At 41.9% G+C, this 18,228-nt stretch overlaps 1 protein-coding gene across 1 annotated transcript in view; it reads left to right on the forward strand.

The window, feature by feature from the left end:
• The window catches only part of LOC145396987 (glutamate receptor ionotropic, delta-2-like), a 182,875-nt gene that overhangs the window by 55,672 nt on the left and 108,975 nt on the right, over window positions 1-18,228 (forward strand). The window contains exon 3 of the mRNA XM_080270214.1: window positions 6,575-6,732. Coding sequence (XP_080126340.1) covers window positions 6,575-6,732 — 158 coding nt within the window. The remainder of the gene's footprint in view (window positions 1-6,574; window positions 6,733-18,228) is intronic.

Raw genomic sequence — 18,228 nt, forward strand, 5'->3', positions numbered from 1 at the left:
GTTTTGAAAGTGAGTGAGTTGGATAAAAGAGAGAAAAAGATAGAATATCAGGAGAAATTGAAAGATGAGTGGAATGCAGTGAAAGATCGGGAAAATGGCAGCATGGAGGAGGAATGGCAGTTGTTTAAGAGTGCTGTGGTGGGGCATGCAGAAGAGGTGTGTGGTGTGAGACGTGTGGGTGGTGGTGTAAGAAAAGGAAGTGAATGGTGGTGCGAGGAAGTAAGTATGACTGTGGCCGAGAAGAGACGTGCATATGAAGTGTGGCTGCAGAGGAAGCATGAGATGTCATATGAAAGGTATAAGGAAAAGAGGAATAGAGCAAGAAGGGCTGTGCGTGATGCTAAAGTGGCAGCAGATGAGAGGTGGGGTAGGCGGCTGACAGAAAATTTTCAACAGAATAAGAAAATGTATTGGAAGGAGGTGAAAAGGGTGCGAAAGGGAGAGTCTAGGAAGGAAGAACGAGTAAAAGCAGAGGATGGAAGGATGTTAATTGAGATGGATGCAGTAAGGAAGAGATGGGCAGAGTATTTTGAAAGATTGTTAAATGTAGAGGAGGAAAGGGTGGCTGAGATTGTGGCAGATGGAAGGGTGCATGGAATAAATGTGTTGGGAGAGTTGAATGATTCTTTGATCACGAAGGAGGAAGTGGAGAAGGCAGTAAAGGAGATGAAAACAGGGAAAGCTGCAGGTATGGATGGGTGTGCTGTGGAATGCCTGAAGGGTGGTGGAGTGACTATTGTTGACTGGTTAGTAAGATTACTGAATGTGTGCTTTGAGAAAGGTATGGTGCCAATTGACTGGGCAAGTGCTTGTGTGGTCCCGTTGTATATAGGCAAGGGTGATAAGTATGATTGTACTAGCTTTAGGGGTATAAGTCTGTTGAGTGTTGTAGGTAAGGTGCATGGTAGAGTGTTAATTATGAGAGTTAGAGAGGGTACAGAGGGAGTGATTAGTGATGAGCAGTGTGGCTTTAGGAGAGGGAGGGGATGCGTTGATCAGGTGTTTGCTGTGAGACAAGTGTGTGAAAAGTATTTAGCGAAAGGCAAGGATGTGTTTTGGGCATTTATGGATTTAGAGAAAGCGTATGATAGAATGGATAGGGAGGCTTTGTGGACTGATTTAAGATTGTATGGACTTGATGGTAGGTTACTAAAAGGGGTGGAAAGTTTTTATGTAAATAGTAGAGCATGCGTAAGAGTGGGAAATGCTGTGAGTGATTGGTTTCCCGTGAGAGTGGGGCTGCGACAGGGATGTGTGATGTCGCCTTGGTTGTTTAATATTTACATAGATGGTGTTGTAAGGGAGGTGAATGCAAGAGTTTTAGGTGGTCTGAGTCTGGTAAATGTTGATGTTGGAGATTGGAATCTGAAGCAGCTGCTGTTTGCAGATGATACTGCACTGGTGACTGATTCAGAGGAGAGATTGAGACAGTTGGTAGAGGAGTTTGGAAGGGTGTGTGAAAGGAGGAATTTGAAAGTAAATGAGAATAAGAGTAAAGTGATGAAGTGTACGAGGTTGATAGATGGTAGGGGGATGAATATAGTTTTGAATGGTGAATTGCTTGAGGAGGTAGATTGTTTTAAATATCTAGGGTCACATGTTGCTGTGGATGGAAGAATAGATGCAGAAGTGAAGTTTAGAATAAATGAAATAGGAAAGGTGCTGGGAGGAATGAAAAAAGTGTTTAAATGTCGTTCGCTTAGAATGGATGTAAAGAGAAGGCTGTATGAGAGTGTTGTTGTACCGACTGCATTATATGGGGCTGAAACATGGAATATGGGTGTAGCAGAGAGGAAAAGTTTGAATGTAATGGAGATGAGGTGTCTGAGGAGTATGTGTGGAGTGACGCGTATGGATCGGGTGCGAAATGATGAAGTGTGAAGGAGAACTGGAGTTGTTCGGGAGATGGCTGGTAGAGTTGAGCAGAGGGTGTTGCGATGGTTTGGGCATATGGAGAGAATGGATAATGAGCGATTGGTGAAAAAGATAACTAGATCTGATGTGAGAGGTGTAAGGCTGAGAGGAAGACCACGAATAGGATGGATGGACAGTGTGAAGAGAGCGCTGGATGCGAGAGGGATGTCTGTTGAGCAAGGAAGAGTGGCTGTGCATGACAGAAATAAATGGAGAGAAATTGTGAATAAATAAGTGATGACGCAGCCCTGAGGGGATATTCTCCCGCATTTGGTCTGATCAGCTAGTCAGGTCAGGTGCGGGTATGGGGATGGGTCTGTTATGATATGGCAGGGGTAAACCAGTTCTGCTGTCGGGCCCTGCTGCGGATGTCACTGATTGCATTGCGCAGTTGACCCTTGTGTGGTGTGGTGCGGTGAGGATCTGTCCGTTCTCCCCTTTGGGGCTAAGATGTGAATGAATGTGTTTGAATGGATGAGTAAATGGAGAGTGTGTCGTCCTGTCTCGGCTACCTCCCTTTCCTTGGGGGAAGCAGCCTAGGTATATAGATAGATAGAATTCTTGTTTGTAGCTCAGCAAGGGTGGACTCATGCCTAACATCATGCGACTTATCGCCGCCCTCACACCCACCTGTGAGATGTAAATTACAAAAAGACGATGGTGTTGAAGAATTCGAGCTCAGAAACACTTGATCTGATAACAAAAAATCAACTTTATGTATAAAAAAAAGTCCAAAAATAATGACTCAGGAAAGGTAACCAGGTTGATAAGAATTAGCATGGTGGGGGTTAATGTCTGACATCCTGCTCTGGATGACCTTTCTCCTACTCCAAATCACAATGGGCTTCCTCTACTTGAATACATCCACTGCTACCAACTCACTTGCTGGGAAACTGGTAGTGCCACGCACACTTGTGCAGGAACTCTTGATCACATCATTACATGCAGGTTAGTGCCATCCCACGTCAGGTGCTCTTTCATCCCTACCCTCTTCTCGGACCGCATTGCCCTCAGCCTTCACTATTCCTTCCCTGCTGGACCTTCCCCTTTTCACACTTGCACCCGCATTACCATGCCTCCCAAGTTCTGTCTTATGTACATCTCATACATTTGCAGCCTCCTCCTCACATTTAATTTACAGTCACCAGATACTTATATTTCTCCATGGTAATCTCCACCTTTGACTTCCACAGCTGCTATGTTGTAAGACCACACATTAAAAGTCGCCTTGAAGCTCACACTTCGACATATGATCAACAAATCCCTCATGCAGATAGGAAGGTGGTGCAAGGTAGTAGTCTCTCTTTCCAGAGGCAACCAGCACCTGACCGTCTACACCAGTACCAGACATCAAGAGATGACCTAATTGTCCTCCAGCAATGCGTCCATACTGAATCCTTGTGGAAGTTCACAAATAGCATCAACCATCAGCCGTGTGTTGGATCCATGTCGCATCTAATAAACAAGGTTGTCAGGAAAAAGCCCTTCACCTTTCACCACCACAGTCTAGCTGAGTACACTTAAGATCTTATTAATACATGGTCTGAACAATCACAAGCCCGCAACCTTTCCATTTATATTCAAGATGCACTCTCCTCACAGCAAGATGTCCACCATCTCCATATGATGGCTGTGTTGCTGAAGACGGATGAAGATGATGACGTGCTGATAACTGAGGACGAATTGCGATGTGCTCTAATTAGGAGTAAGGCATCAGTCCCTGGGGATGATGATATCACTTACCCTGTCCTTTGTCTACTTGCAGCTCCCTACTACAACTATAATTTTTGCTTCTGTAAGGGATATGTGCCTGATGCCTGGACCTGCAGCACGATTGTGCCCATTCCGATAACTGGTACTGAGAAATTCAGACCTATTTCCCTCACTTCCCTCATCAACAAGATTCTCGATCGCATCTTCCTTACTGGTCTCATGTTTCGGCTGGAGGACAACCCCCCACCCAGACTGTATGGTTACTGCTACCAAGAAGTACACATCACTGTCTAATGGAACTTTATATCCTTTATTCTACCAGTGTTGAAGTATTCATTGATCTTGCCTTTGATGTTCCACACAGATAGTATAATCCTCAATCAGCTGGTGGAATTTGGTGTCCAAGGAAACCTCTTGAGATGGATATGGGGTTACCAGCAAAACTGTACTTTGCATGTCCTTTTTTAAGGCATGTGTAGCTCCTCTAAGGTCTTCGAACTAGGTACTCTGCAAGGTGGTGTTCTAAGCCTGTTTCTTTTAAATGTCCTTATGCACCGGCTACTCTCTTTTCTTCCCAACCTTCCCAGAACCACTGTCACCTGTTACACTGATGGTATCTGCAGTCACTCCAACTCTTCAGATGATCTTCAGTGTTTCCTTCAGTCATTCTATCAGTCGTCTTCCACTTGTGGCCTCATCCTCTCCTCAGAAAAAAGTAGAATTTTCTCACCTTGCAACCCAGGAACGCTTTCAGAATTCACTGTAGGAAAGAGTGCCATCCTACTGAGCAGGCAGTACCTCTACCTAGGTGCACCAGTATGGATAACCCCAACCATAACAGTAAGACAAAGTGTTCACCCCATTGTCTGGGACCTCCTAGCTCAACTTCAGCAGCGCTTCATTCCCCTCAAGTAGCTCATCAACAGTGTTGCCAGAATCTCTATCACTGTGGCCAGAACTATCTACGTTATATTCATACAGTCAGTTGTCGATTACCTCTCCCCTGGTCTCAGTCAACTCCTGAAGACATCCATAGAACCCATTGAAAATTTTCAGAACAAAGTAATGAGATACCTCCTGGGCTGTCCTATTTCCACCAGAACAGTCAACATGCAAATTGGATTCAATCTTTCCCCCCTCCCCTTGATGGGAGAATATATGCCAAAGTCTCTTACTTCACCATCAAATGCCTTCACTCTCCCCATCTTGCCCATCATAATTCTCGTGTCATCAGAACTTCATTTGACCTTGCTATACCTCGACCTCCACTTCGGCCTGGCGTCCACATCCTCGTTAATACGGCCTGGTCCATCCTACAAAGACATGAAATCAAAGTTCCAATGGCAAAAATGGACCATGGTCCACCTCCCTGGAGGATTCCTCATCCTGAAGTCTGCTTTACTCCTACCTCCAAGGCAGAACTACCACTCCTCCAGAAACAACTAGCTCTGGAGGCCATTGCAAGAGTGTCTTCCTCAGTTCCTGCCACACACCATCTCTACAGCAACGATTCCCTGCAAAATGATGGGAGTGTTGGATGCTCCATCTATCCACTCAATTTGGACCCACCAGAGGGAGTTGGCTACAGCCTACCTCTCTCGACTAGCTCTGTCTACTGTAAGCTACAGGGACTCTTGCATGCAGTTAGTCTCCTCTCTCAGCGAAAACTGAATGGTGTGACTTTCAGTTTGCCCTTCAAACCATCTCGTCTCCAAAACCTTAGTTCAACAAAGCTTACATCAGTTAGTTTCAGCTCATGAAAATTCTCTTACCATACAGTTCTTGTGGATTCCTGACATGTCTGAATTGCAGTCAATGACACTGGTGACCTCCACACGAATAATGCGTCTGGTCTGCCTCTGCTGCACTTGATGATGCTACATCCTCTCTCCTCTGTTACAAAAAGACTCTACATTCAGCAACTCTTCTCCCTAGGCTCCATTGCAGGAATGCTGAGCTGACTCAGAGTGTGTCCATCCAACACTACGACCACTTTGTCTATCTCTTCCCAAGTATCATATACATAGACTTAAGGTTAGCAAGCACAATATTGTGTCTGCTTGACTTCGGCTTGGATATCGCCCTGTCTGGCAAGGCAGGAGATGTGCATCACTTCTCCTACAATCTACATGACCTTCCTTAACACCCACAATCTTCAGCATTACTGCATTCCGTGTCACTCAGTCATGGACCTACTGCCTCAGGGACAGACCCTGACTGATATAAGTAATTATCTACTCACAGACAATTATTTAGATATCATTCTCGTGAGACATCCACACTATGGTGGATGCTAACTCCTGTATTGTCAAGACCAGTATATCTATGCAACAAAACAGCGCCACCTGCGAGGCACGAGCTCCTTTGTACATATATATAATACTTGGCCTCATGGTCCTCTTACTAGGTATGTCGTCCCTTGGACGTAATAAATTCATTATTAAAAGAGAGAGAGAGAGAGAGAGAGAGAGAGAGAGAGAGAGAGAGAGAGAGAGAGAGAGAGAGAGAGAGAGAGAGAGAGATGCACACAAAATGTGGCGCATATCCCCAGATACTTATTTCCATCCACCACTACCACTAATCTTAGTTCATCATTTTGGTAAGAAAATATGCCAGAGAAAGTTTCCAGCGTACAGTATATCTAAATGGTGCATTATGTTATAGAAATAATTTTTCATATACATTGTGCATACTATCATCTTTTACATCTCTTATAAAATGCAGTGTACCAATATGAATGCCTCATTATTAGATTATTAGCTACAAAGAAATAAGGTAAATATTTGCATACACGCTAATCATTCGTGGTTAGCTTCTTTGCCACCAGTAGTCTTGTCACATAAAACATTACAGTACCTTTTTTTCAACAGTGTTTGTCAAAGTAAAAAGTTTAAATCGATATTACAGAAAGTACTGGTGCTATATTATTGATGTCTGCTTCCTGTAGGGGAGGTGTGGGGGTCTCGTCAGCCAGATGGAACCTGGACTGGGATAGCTGGCATGCTTGGGAGTGGCGTTGCAGACCTCGGCATCGCCAACTTTTTCATTACAACTCTGGATGGTCGTATGGAAATCATGCATTATAGTTCTCCATTCGATCAAAACGTGAGCAATAGTCTGCTATCAGTTACCTTATATTTCATTTCTAGTATCATGTATGATTTCATAATATGTTAGTCACTGCTCAGCTTCTTTACCTCATTGAAACTGGTTACCTTTTTTTTTTTTTAATATTATTATTACACTCCAATAATTTAAATCAATCTAGGAAAGATCTCTTATTATGAAATTGCTAACATTCTCAGCATCAGAAACTCCAATGTAGCGTTTATTTTTTTAAGTAAGCGTTTCTTACAAGTTTGGATGTGTTAGAGTGGTTATTTTGTTTCTTGAAATGCTTTCCGTCGATTACCCCCCCCCCCGGAAAAAAAAAGCCAATACCGTCACGCCATGCACCTGAGTTGTAGCTATCAATCATGTGGTAATAATCAATATACTACATGTCAGGCAGCGTCCTCATTCTGATAATTCTTTGAACACTGCAAGTGACAGTTCCTGACAATAATTATTTTGAGATTATGCTGCCAGTGATAATTAAGGCTATATAAATGCCTCTCCATTAAGATAATCCTAAGGCTAATAAAAATCGTCTGGCAGTATTAAGAATGAAAAAGTACCAAAATTCTAGATGCAGGAGTTTCAGGACCCTTCTGTTAACATCCTTGATGTACTAAGGTGTGGGAGAGTGAGTTGGTGTGAAATGGCGTGAGAGGGTAGTATGGTGTATATTGTGTCAGGATGTCTGTAGTCCTTTCCGAAAATCGTTAGTGGAAGCCAAAGGACATGGCCGTTACTAGGGATGCTTGCGCATCTAATGACACCATACTATCGTCGCAAATAACTGTCCGACTTATTGTTACACAGTGTGTTCATCCTGGGTAGTAAATACTCGTTTATGAAAATAAAGTAGGTGTGTAAATTAGGCATTTATATGATCATAATACACACAAGAGAGAAGATACAGAGCAAAAACACAACCACGCAGTATATGAGCTACTGAATGTTAATCATGTAACACTTCTAAAAAGCTTTGTTGTGATATATCTGTCCTATCTTACAGATTTTAGTATATTGTCCTCTTAAGTATATAAGACAGAAGCCAAAAATATAGTATACAACATTGTTCCCTCACAAATCTTTTGATGCAATTTCACCAGTGCAATAAAATAGCTAAGTTGGAGCACATGATTCAGATGAGAATAGTTGCAATTTAACTGAAACTTGGTTAAAGAGGCACATGTGAGACTGGAGTTAAGTTACTACACAACGCATTTAATTTCACAGTATTATACCCCTTTTATCATAACCTGGCCCAGATTTTCGTCTTTCTGCAGGTTGGTTCATGTAGGTGAGTGGCAGTAAAAGATAATGCCACGGCTCTAAATTCTTTCCATAGGACTTCTAGAGTAAATCAATTGTTACAAATCAGCATTCAAGATACAGACATGGTAATTTTAGGGCAAGTTAGAGTAAAAAGAGTAAACTTTCCATATGGCACAAGTAAATCATATACTTATAGAGACAACAGTGAGCTGTAAGAACATTTTAGAATGCCTTCCCAGTGTTTATAATGCTTTCTCACTCATTTCTTGTTCTTCTTTTCATGTCTCTTATTCTTTTTTACATCTTTTTCTTACATAAACGAACAGTAAAAGGAAAAAGAAATTAATTTTTAAAAATCCATACACCAGATCAGAGGTGTCCTCCATTCATTAAAAATCTGTAACACTTGGACTTGAACAGCCGTAGGTCGAAGTCCAGGGAGAAACCACTCTGGGGAAAGAAGTTCCAAAGAGCTGCAGTTCTGCAGTTTGGGGAATAACAGAATTCTGACAGGCAGAAGTTTTGCAATATTGCAGTGTGACAATCCAGACATGAGTGCTACCAGATGTCTGTGTAGATCAGGGGAAGGCATGGAGAAGTGGCACAATGGATACAACTTCGTCTGAGCATTTGTCATAAAAGTATCTGTTAAATAAAGCAAGGGAGGCAACATTCCTTCTTACTTGAAGGGGAGGTAGTTCATTTGTAATAAAGTTATTAATAATTCTAACAGCCTTGTTGTGGATTTTGTCTAGTTGTTTTCGTGCCACCTCTCCACATCCAGTTCACAAGGGTGAGCAATATTCCAGCTGAGAGCACATATGACTCTTATAAAAAATAGCTAGCTGCTCCTCAGTGAAGAAATTACGGACTCTGTACAATAATCCATGTTTCTTTGTAGCGGTTTTAGCAAGTGATCTAACATGAGAGGTCGAACTGAGGGTATCGTTAAGTGAAACACCGAGAATTTCAATACTTTTAGAGGATTTTGGATAGCAGGGAATGGTGCCACACTCTGTCAAAAGCTTTATAAATATCAAATGCTACTGCATGATTTTCTCCATGTTGGTCAATTAACTGATGGATGGTATGAGTCAGGAGATTGAGTACATCAATAGTGGATCTTTCATGACAAAAACCATACTGTCTATCACTAATTAAGTAGATTCAGGATGTTTAACTATGTGCTTATTAATTACAGTCTCAAGTACTTTACCATGAGAAGACATGATAGCTATTGGTCTGTGATCAGAAGGGTTAGAGGAACTTCCTTTCTTCGGAATTGGGTGGGTATTGGCTTCTTTCCAAGAATCAGGGAATGAAGAATTACTTATGCATAGTCTGAATAATTTAGGTAGAACTGGAGCAAGTTCAGGGGAGCACTTTTTCGAAATAATTGTTGGAATTCCATCTGAACTTGGAGCTTCCTTAGTTGGTAAATTGTCTAGGATGGATTTTACGCATAAAGTATGTCTCCTAAGTGGAGTAATTCCTGGAGAGTCAAGTTGCAGAACAGGGACGTTCTGGCTGACTTCCTGTAATGTAGAATTACTAGCAAATGTATAGGTAAGGATGTTCGCTTTACCAAACAGGGGGAATGGGTGATGACTTGTCAAAGTTATTGTCAAAGTTATTGTTGAAAGAACTGTGGGAAATATTTTCTCGCAGGGCGTTTGTGCTCCTTACCTTTTAAAATAGTCGTCTCTGTTAAAAGCAGAGGAAAACCCAGAGCATTGATGACTAATTCAAGCAGTTTTATAACCTAGAAATTACGTTCTCTTTAATAATTCTTATTATTAATAAAGTAAATACTACTGCATTTAATTCATGTGGACAACTATATTGTAAATACATGTAATTACTTAGGAATTTTCCATTGACCTAACTGCACCTGCGTGGTGGGTATGACGTGCCCTCAAAAGAGAAGTAAATGAGGGTTTAATACATATTTACAAAGATAAAGGGAATACAGTATATGGCTTTAGTTTAATTCAAACTAAGATTAAATTAAGTTAGAATTGCCTTGTATATTTCATGATGTAATTTAATTGTATTTAGCCTTGTAATTAAGAAACAGTTGGCATCTCTTGAATCCTACTAGAGAGAAGAGACTCGCCATGTTTGCACTCTGTTTCCTAAGCCCATTCAAGTTGCACTGTGTATAATACGCACCTAAGGACGGTTGGAAGCCCAGGCAAACAGACCGAGACATCAGAACCGTCGTCATCTGTTGTTCCAACTCTATCTAGCTAAGTAACCTTTATGATCTGGCCAAATCTGCAGGGGACTGGCTAGGAGATAAGGAGAATAATTTCAGGTGAGTTAGGGTATTACTTTTACCTTGATCTCCTTAGAGACTTATGTAAATTTACTGTTGGTCATGTTTAGACTAACACTCATCAGATAAAGGAGTGTATAAAAAATTTCTAATGTATTTTTGGTGTCCTGAGTGAGGAAAACAGATGTGTGCAGAGGCACTGAATGATCTTAAGGTCGGGTTTGTGGGGTACATCCTACTTCCACGTTCTGTAGAAGTGGAGGACGTGGAAATACGTACATACAGAGCTCCTGGTGGAAGGGCAAGTTCCTTTTCTGATGATGAGTGACTAAATGCCATACTGAACTGGAAGCTTGATCACACTATCCTTTTCCTGGGAGGAAATGACATTTATGAAGATGTGGAAGTTAATGAAACTGTTGAAAACATTCTAGCTGTGGTAGGAGCCATTGAAGCTTCATGTGAATCCTCAGTAACCATAACCTTTCTTGAGCCTAGAAACCTACCATATAGTTCACCAGTTTGCTATGGCACGTATAAATTAGCAGGGCCGTAAATAGGAAGTTGCAAAGGATAAGGAGGGGAAAAAATTTTATCCACTTTCATGCAAAGCCCTTCCAAGTAATTTTAAAAGCCAATGGTATACACTGGAATCACTATGGCAGAGAAGCAGTTCTGGGGAAATTTATAAATTACATGGAGTTCACGAAAGAACAATTCTGTGCTGTACAGGCTTTGGGTGGTCCTATGTTATATTAACCCCTTATGCAAGATGACGCAATGTGAGTCATAATCCTTGTAATCTGAAGAGTAACCAATGATGCAACATGATGCAACTTCCCTGTAAATGGTCGTAGAAACTTTTCCTGTGGATGGATTTGCGTCAAATTTTGGTTGAGTCAAAGCTGAGGGTAGCCACGTCTAAGGGAGATATATGGCAACACCCAGCAGCCTATTGGAGGGGCAAGCGACCTATATTTATCTCAGTATCCTCCCGGCAGTCAGGCTTGAAGGGTGTGTGAGCACGTGGCTGGGCATTTAAACCAGCATTTCCTACTACCGCACCATCCATACCTTACTTGTGTAGAGTGATATTGTGTTATATATAGTGCAGTATGCTTGTGAAGGACATTTATAAGTGTTTCTTATATATTTTCAGAGAAAGCCAGATTTGAAAATTCGTAACTGATTTTTACCGTTTCCCTGCAGTTTACACTACCGGAAAAATGCCTCGCAAGGGGTTATCTGAAAAAGAATATATGAAATACTTGTTCAGTGGCAGTGAGAGCGAGGAAAGTAGTGATAGTGAAACAGGCAATGAGTATGTTGAGGAGGAGAGAGTGAGGAGCAGGAGAGCAAGGAGGAAATCTGACCCGAGGGATGATAAGCGCAAACCCGCGGTCAAGGCTGCAGCGATAAGCACAACAGAGAGTAGTAACAGCACCATCACTACCACCACTCCTTTCACCACTGACACCACTGGTGTAATAACCGCTACTCCTGTCACTGCCATCACTCCTACAGCAATTGCCACCTCTGCCATCATTTTGGAAACAACCACTATCCCTGCCATCAGTCCTATCACCCCCGACACCACTGCCATCACTGCCACCAGTCCTGCCACCACTGAAACCACCCCGACCCTCGAGACTGAGCCGCATTATCGCCACCTATCTTCCATCCCTCCACCACAAACACTGACCTCTTTCCTCCCAGACTCACCCTACACTCTCGCCACACTTCAACCTGCCTGCATCTCACCACCCATCCAAGATATTTCCATATCATCTTCCCCAGCTAAACCTGGAAAGTCACTGTCCCTTTCAGACTTCATTCCCCCTGAATATAAGCCATCATCATCAGCAGCAGCAGCACCACCACTACTATCTCTTCCACAACCATTTTCACTACAGCCCTCACCACCACAACCATCTTCACCACAACCATCACCACCACAACTATCTTTATCACAACCATCACCATAACCATCTCCATCACCTGAAACTTCATCCACCCGACTATCATCAACACAATCATCATCACCATCTCCCTCCCCACCACAAAGATGAGGGCGGTGTAGGCCTAGGCGAGGTACTGGTGGGTGGCCGAGAGATAGTCGTCTGTCTTGGGGTCATGTGCGCCAGACACGTACACAGCCAAGTATTATCCCAGGTGGTGACCGTCAGGAGATAGCTTGGAGTTCTGGGTCATTTACACGCAATGCTGGCCCCTTCACTGAAACCCCAGGTTTGAGAGTGGCAGCACCAGCAACACCACGCCAATACTTTCAACTTTGTTTTACCAGGGAGTTGCTCACCTACCTGACGGTCGAAACAAACAAATATGCCATGTTTCTGGGGACTGCACTAGATGTTTGGTACCTCTGCAACGAAGAGGAAATGGCTCAATTCCCTGGATTATATTTTCTTATGGGGATTTATGAACTGCCAACCATAAGACACTATTGGCATTCAGAGGTTCACGAATACCCCATATTTCAGCGTGCTATGAGTGGAAAGTGCTTCAGGGCCATCCTGAAGCACTTTCATGCTTTCAGTAGTCTCGCCATACCCGAGGGCAATCAGGACCGGCTGATAAGGATTCACACAGTGATGGAGTATCTCCTTCAGAGGTTCAGGGAGGTTTACAACCCAGGCAAATATCTTAGCCTAGGTGAGGGATTTTTGGGTTGGAAGGGGCAGCATTCCTTCCGTGTATATAATCCTATGAAGCCCCAAAAGTATGCCATAAAACTATACATCTTGGCTGAGGCAGGGAGTGGTTACATTTGGAATATGGAAGTATACATGGAGAAGAAGAAGTCTCTAGAGAACAGAGTATGGGGCCTCATTGAACCTTTGAAGGGGAAAGGATACAAGTTGTATATGCACAATTATTACAACTCTGTATCACTGTGCGAATACCTCTTCGCAGAGGCCATGTATGTGTGTGGCACAGTACGACTGGCAAGGGGAGCACAGAGGGGGCTGCAGGACATCAGCAGTGCTAAACGCCTTCCTGATGATGGAGTGGAAACTAGACACAAGGGCAATGTAATGGTGTTGTTGTGGAAGGACAAACATATTGTAAGTATGGTGTCCATCTTCCACAGTGACACCACCATCCCTAAGCAGGTGCATGGGAAGGTCAAGGGTCCAGACGGGAGATTCCACGATGTTCAGAAAACAGTGAACAAGCCCATCCTGGTGGAGGACTATAATAGGCACATGGGCGGGGTGGATCATTTCGATCAGGTGATCCAATACTACCCTGCCCAAAGGAGGGCGGTCAAGTGGACCAAGAAAATGACCTTTTATTTCATCCACATGGCCCTATTCAATGCCTACACCCTCTACAAGAAGAACGCCAACAGGCCTATTACTCTCCTGGAATTCCAGGAGTACATATGCCACAAACTCCTGACATTCCGAGAGGAGGAATGGCCGGCATCAGGTCATGCCCCTCACCGTGCCCCTGACTTTCCTTTGCAATGACGACCACCTGTACCTGCAGCAACCACTACATCAACTGCAGCCTCCACTCTACCCACAACAATCGCTCCACCTCCTGCAACAATCGCTCCACCTCTTGCAACAATCGCTCCACCTCCTGTTGTAGCTGGTCCGTCAGGAGTAACTCCGCCAGTTACTGCCACGACCGCTCCACCTCCTGCAGTAGCTGGCCCGTCAAGAGTCACTTGGCCGGCTCCTGCCACTACACCTCCAGCAGAAGTACGGAGGTGAGGAGACGGAGAAGCACCGCCGTCCAAGCGCCGTCGATATATCGATGATAGGACTCACTTGGACTGAACTCTGCACCACACCCTGGAGAGAATTCCCGACAGGAAAAGGCTGCGGTCTGTGTTGTGCTACTTCAACATGAGGAGGAAGGACACCAGCTATGTATGTCCTGTTTGCGATGTGCTGCTTTGTGCAGGACTGTGCTTTCTTCAGTATCATACTGATGAAAGCATACAGCAGTAAATCACATCGCAAACACACACACACACACACACACACACACGCACACACACACACACACACACACACACACACACACACACACACACACACACACACTCACACACACACACACACACACACACACACACACACACACACACACACACACACACACACACACAGGCTGTGATCGTATCTGTCGTTCTCTCTGCAACTCCATCTCCTCTCAAGAAACACTATAACACTGCTAGAGGACGTGAGTAACCAGCTTATTTGTCTAGTTTTTATACTACTGTATTGTAAGATATAAAATGTATGTTCATTATATATTTCTCATAGGGAAAATGTGGTGGATTTCATTACTATTCTCTGTCATTATACTCGTAAAGTATAGGTCACATAAAAAATCTGAAGAAAGCTTGATCAAGCTGATGATTTCTTATGCATACTTTTGTAAAGCAAGGTAACCTATGTGTGAAAATAATTGGGGAAAAGTTACAAAAGATGAACATAATACTCAGCCTACAGCCCTGAGCGTACATGCTGTCACCGCATGCAAACCACATGCAACCCATCGTAACCTTTCAAAATTCATTTTCTCAATAACAATAAGGCTTATAACACTGTGAATTATATCACGGGCTTCCTTAACGTTTGGGCTACAAAACTGGATAGAATTTTCATATATGTTTGTTACAGTGTCACTAACAACATACAAAATAATAAAGAAATCAGACTTTGTTAGTCGTTTTTCGTAATTTTTTTCCGATTTACTCGAAACCTATTGGCCGTATCAACTTGAAACTTTCACAGATGAAAGATCGTGAAATTCTGCATATAGACATGTTCTTTGCAGCTGCGCATCACTGAAAAAAATTTTCACGGTGATGTTGGAAAGTTATGAGAAGCTAGTTTTCACTTAAATAAGGTTTATTCAGGCTTCATTTCTGTACATTTTTTCATCTGTTTTATGTTTTTTGCTTATCTTTTAAACAACAACGAAGATGATGGGAAGCGATTTATAACGATATAAGCACTTTCCGAGGGTAAATTGAGCCATAGAAATTTTTCCCTTGCCACTCACACGGAGCCAGCCAGAGCAAGGTTTTGGTTCTGTGCCTGGAACCGAAACTTAATGGAAGCTTATGGTGAGCGAGGGAGTTAAGATGTTAATTGGTTCTGAGCCCAAGGAAATTTGGGTTATTTAGAAACTGAGTGTAGGGATAAAGACATAACCGCAGAGGTTTAACAACCCAGGGAGATAGATTTAATACCATAAATCCAATCCCTACACTCCTTAAAATTTAAAATAAATAGATAACGACTGAGCTCAGGTAAATTAGTGATTGTAAAATTGAAATTGATGTTAATTCTAGCAACTTAGAAATCAGTCAAAATGTCTATTTGCTTGTTACAGAGGTCATCCGGGATGGGTATCGAGAGCCATAAATGATTGTAGGCAATCATTAGATGAAACACCTCAGTCCAAGGAGAAATTAAGTAGTCTTCTTAATATACTAAAAGGCAGATGGACTAAGTATGAAGAAAGTTACGTAAATTTAGAAGCAACAATGTGAAAGGTGATGATAAAGATCTGGAGTCAGCAAGTACCAAATTTGAAGGTAAATTAGAGGAATATATAACATTAGTGAAGTTGTTAGAGTAAAAATTGGCCGATACTACCACAGAAACACAAGTTATGGAACAGCGGAGTGTAGTTGCACTACCACAAATTACGCATCCGAAGTTTGATGGGAAGGAAAATTGGAAATCCTTTTCAGATCAGTTTAAATACTTTAACAGATCATCCCAGTGTGAGTAAACTCTCCTGTCTGTTAGGACAGGTCAAGGGTACGCCTTACAAGTTGATAAAGGAATTACCTTTGGAAGAAAACAATTATGAGGTGGGTTTGACTATCCTCAGACAGACTTATGATGACAGGGAGCAGGTCATCACCCAATTACTGAAGACTCTAATTGAATTATCCATACCTACACATGATCTTGATTCCTTGCAAAATTTTCGGATTGCGATGAGTTGTAATTTAAAGTCTTTAGGTACTTGAGAAAATATTACAGCAGCAGACTGGGTGCTTTCTAGAATTGTGCCATTAAAGCTCCTACCTAGAACCAAGGATGTCTTGTATGGTAGGTACCAAAAGGATGATTTCTTCTGTGAGGAGACTCAGTAAGGCTTACTGCACTTGCAAGGAATATTAAAGCCCGCTGAAATTTAACAGAAGGCTGAAATAAGGAAAAGAACCACTAACCAACTGGTTGGGAAACATAAGTCAGGAACGGCTAAGTCTGTACCTATAGAATAGATAGATACTTTGCTTAGCTCTTTAATATCTGAGGATAAAACATTAAACACAAGGAACAGGCAAGCTGATGAAAATAAGGAGGTAAAAATTTCCATGGTAAAGGACGAAAAGGTTTGTGCATTTTGTGGTGAATAACATTCCAGTGCGTCTTGTCAACATTATCCTGATTATGCTTCTAGAATAGTGAAGCTCCAGGAATTGGGGTGTTGTATTATTTTCAAGAATTCCGAATACACTTCTGCAGACTGCAAGATTAAACTAAATCTTTATTTCATATATAAAAAAAGACCATCATCATACTACTTTATGCCCAAGGATGAAATATGAGGTTCCTAAAACTGCAAGTGTCAATATGACAGTTGCTAAAGTGAATACTCCAGTAGTAATGCCACCTGCATGTCCAATTGCAGATGTGAAGGTAATGATTGAAAATAGGAATATATTAGCATGTACTCTTTTTGATACTGTTGCACAGAAAACCTTCATTTCTGCAGACATTGTGAAGAATTTAAGTTACCTATTATTGGCAAGGTAAAACCAACCATTACAGGGTTTTTCCACTACTTAGGAAGCTCAGTCCTTTGATTTAATTATTACTGTAATAAAACTTGGCAGATATAAATCCCGTATAACAGCAGCTGTACTGCATAATATGGAAACAAGTATACATATATATATATATATATATATATATATATATATATATATATATATATATATTGAGAGAGAGAGAGAGAGAGAGAGAGAGAGAGAGAGAGAGAGTAAAAGATTAGGCGGAAGGTGTAACATACTGTTAATATGGTTGCGAATATATATAAAGGGACTGAAAGAAACCTCTGATCATGTACAGAGCTCAGAGATTAGGTTGGCTAAACAGAATGTGAAATCAGTTACTGTAGGTCCCATAAAATGATATTTAGTTCAAATGGATAGATAGATAGGTTCAGATAACTGTGGAAGATTCCTACATATGACTTGCAAGAAAAATAAAGTACAATTGTTCAAGAGTCCAAGAGGTAACCTTATTATGGGTCAGTTGCCTTTTCCAAAGCAAGCTAAATGAGAGGCCAAACTGGTAGACTCAGTCTCTGTTACCCCCACACAGTCATTGATGGTAGCTAGAATAGGTGCAGAATTAGAACCTACACAGATAAATGACTTGCCGGATGAAAAAAGTGAACCTGTACACAAATTGTCGGACCTAGATAGTGTAGGAATACACGCTGAGGAACCAACCCCTGAAGATAAAATAACTTTGGACTTGTATAACAAGTCTGTGGAATTTAGAGATGGACAGTATTGGGTAGGATTACCATGAAAACTAAACCATTCGGAGTTACCAACAAATTACCAAGCAGAGAAGGCTCAGTTAAATTCTCTTCTAAGAAAGTTGAGAGATGAACCAGAACATCTAACCATATATGATATCATAAAAGATCAGCTGAAGAATAAATTTATGGAAGAGGTAGAATTCCCTGTTAACCACAAAGAATGAGAATATTTACCACATCATGCTGTAAGCAAGGATCCAGTAACTACTGCCACAAGGATAGTTTTCAACTGTAGTAGTAAAGAGTCTAAAGGATCAGCTAGCTTGAACGATTGCCTATACTCTGGACCTACACTGACAGGGACGTTAGGGAATGTATTACTA

The sequence above is a fragment of the Coenobita brevimanus genome, chromosome 40 (genome assembly GCF_032717465.1).
Source record: "Coenobita brevimanus isolate Jiangsu-jjx chromosome 40, ASM3271746v2, whole genome shotgun sequence".
NCBI lineage: Eukaryota > Metazoa > Arthropoda > Malacostraca > Decapoda > Coenobitidae > Coenobita > Coenobita brevimanus.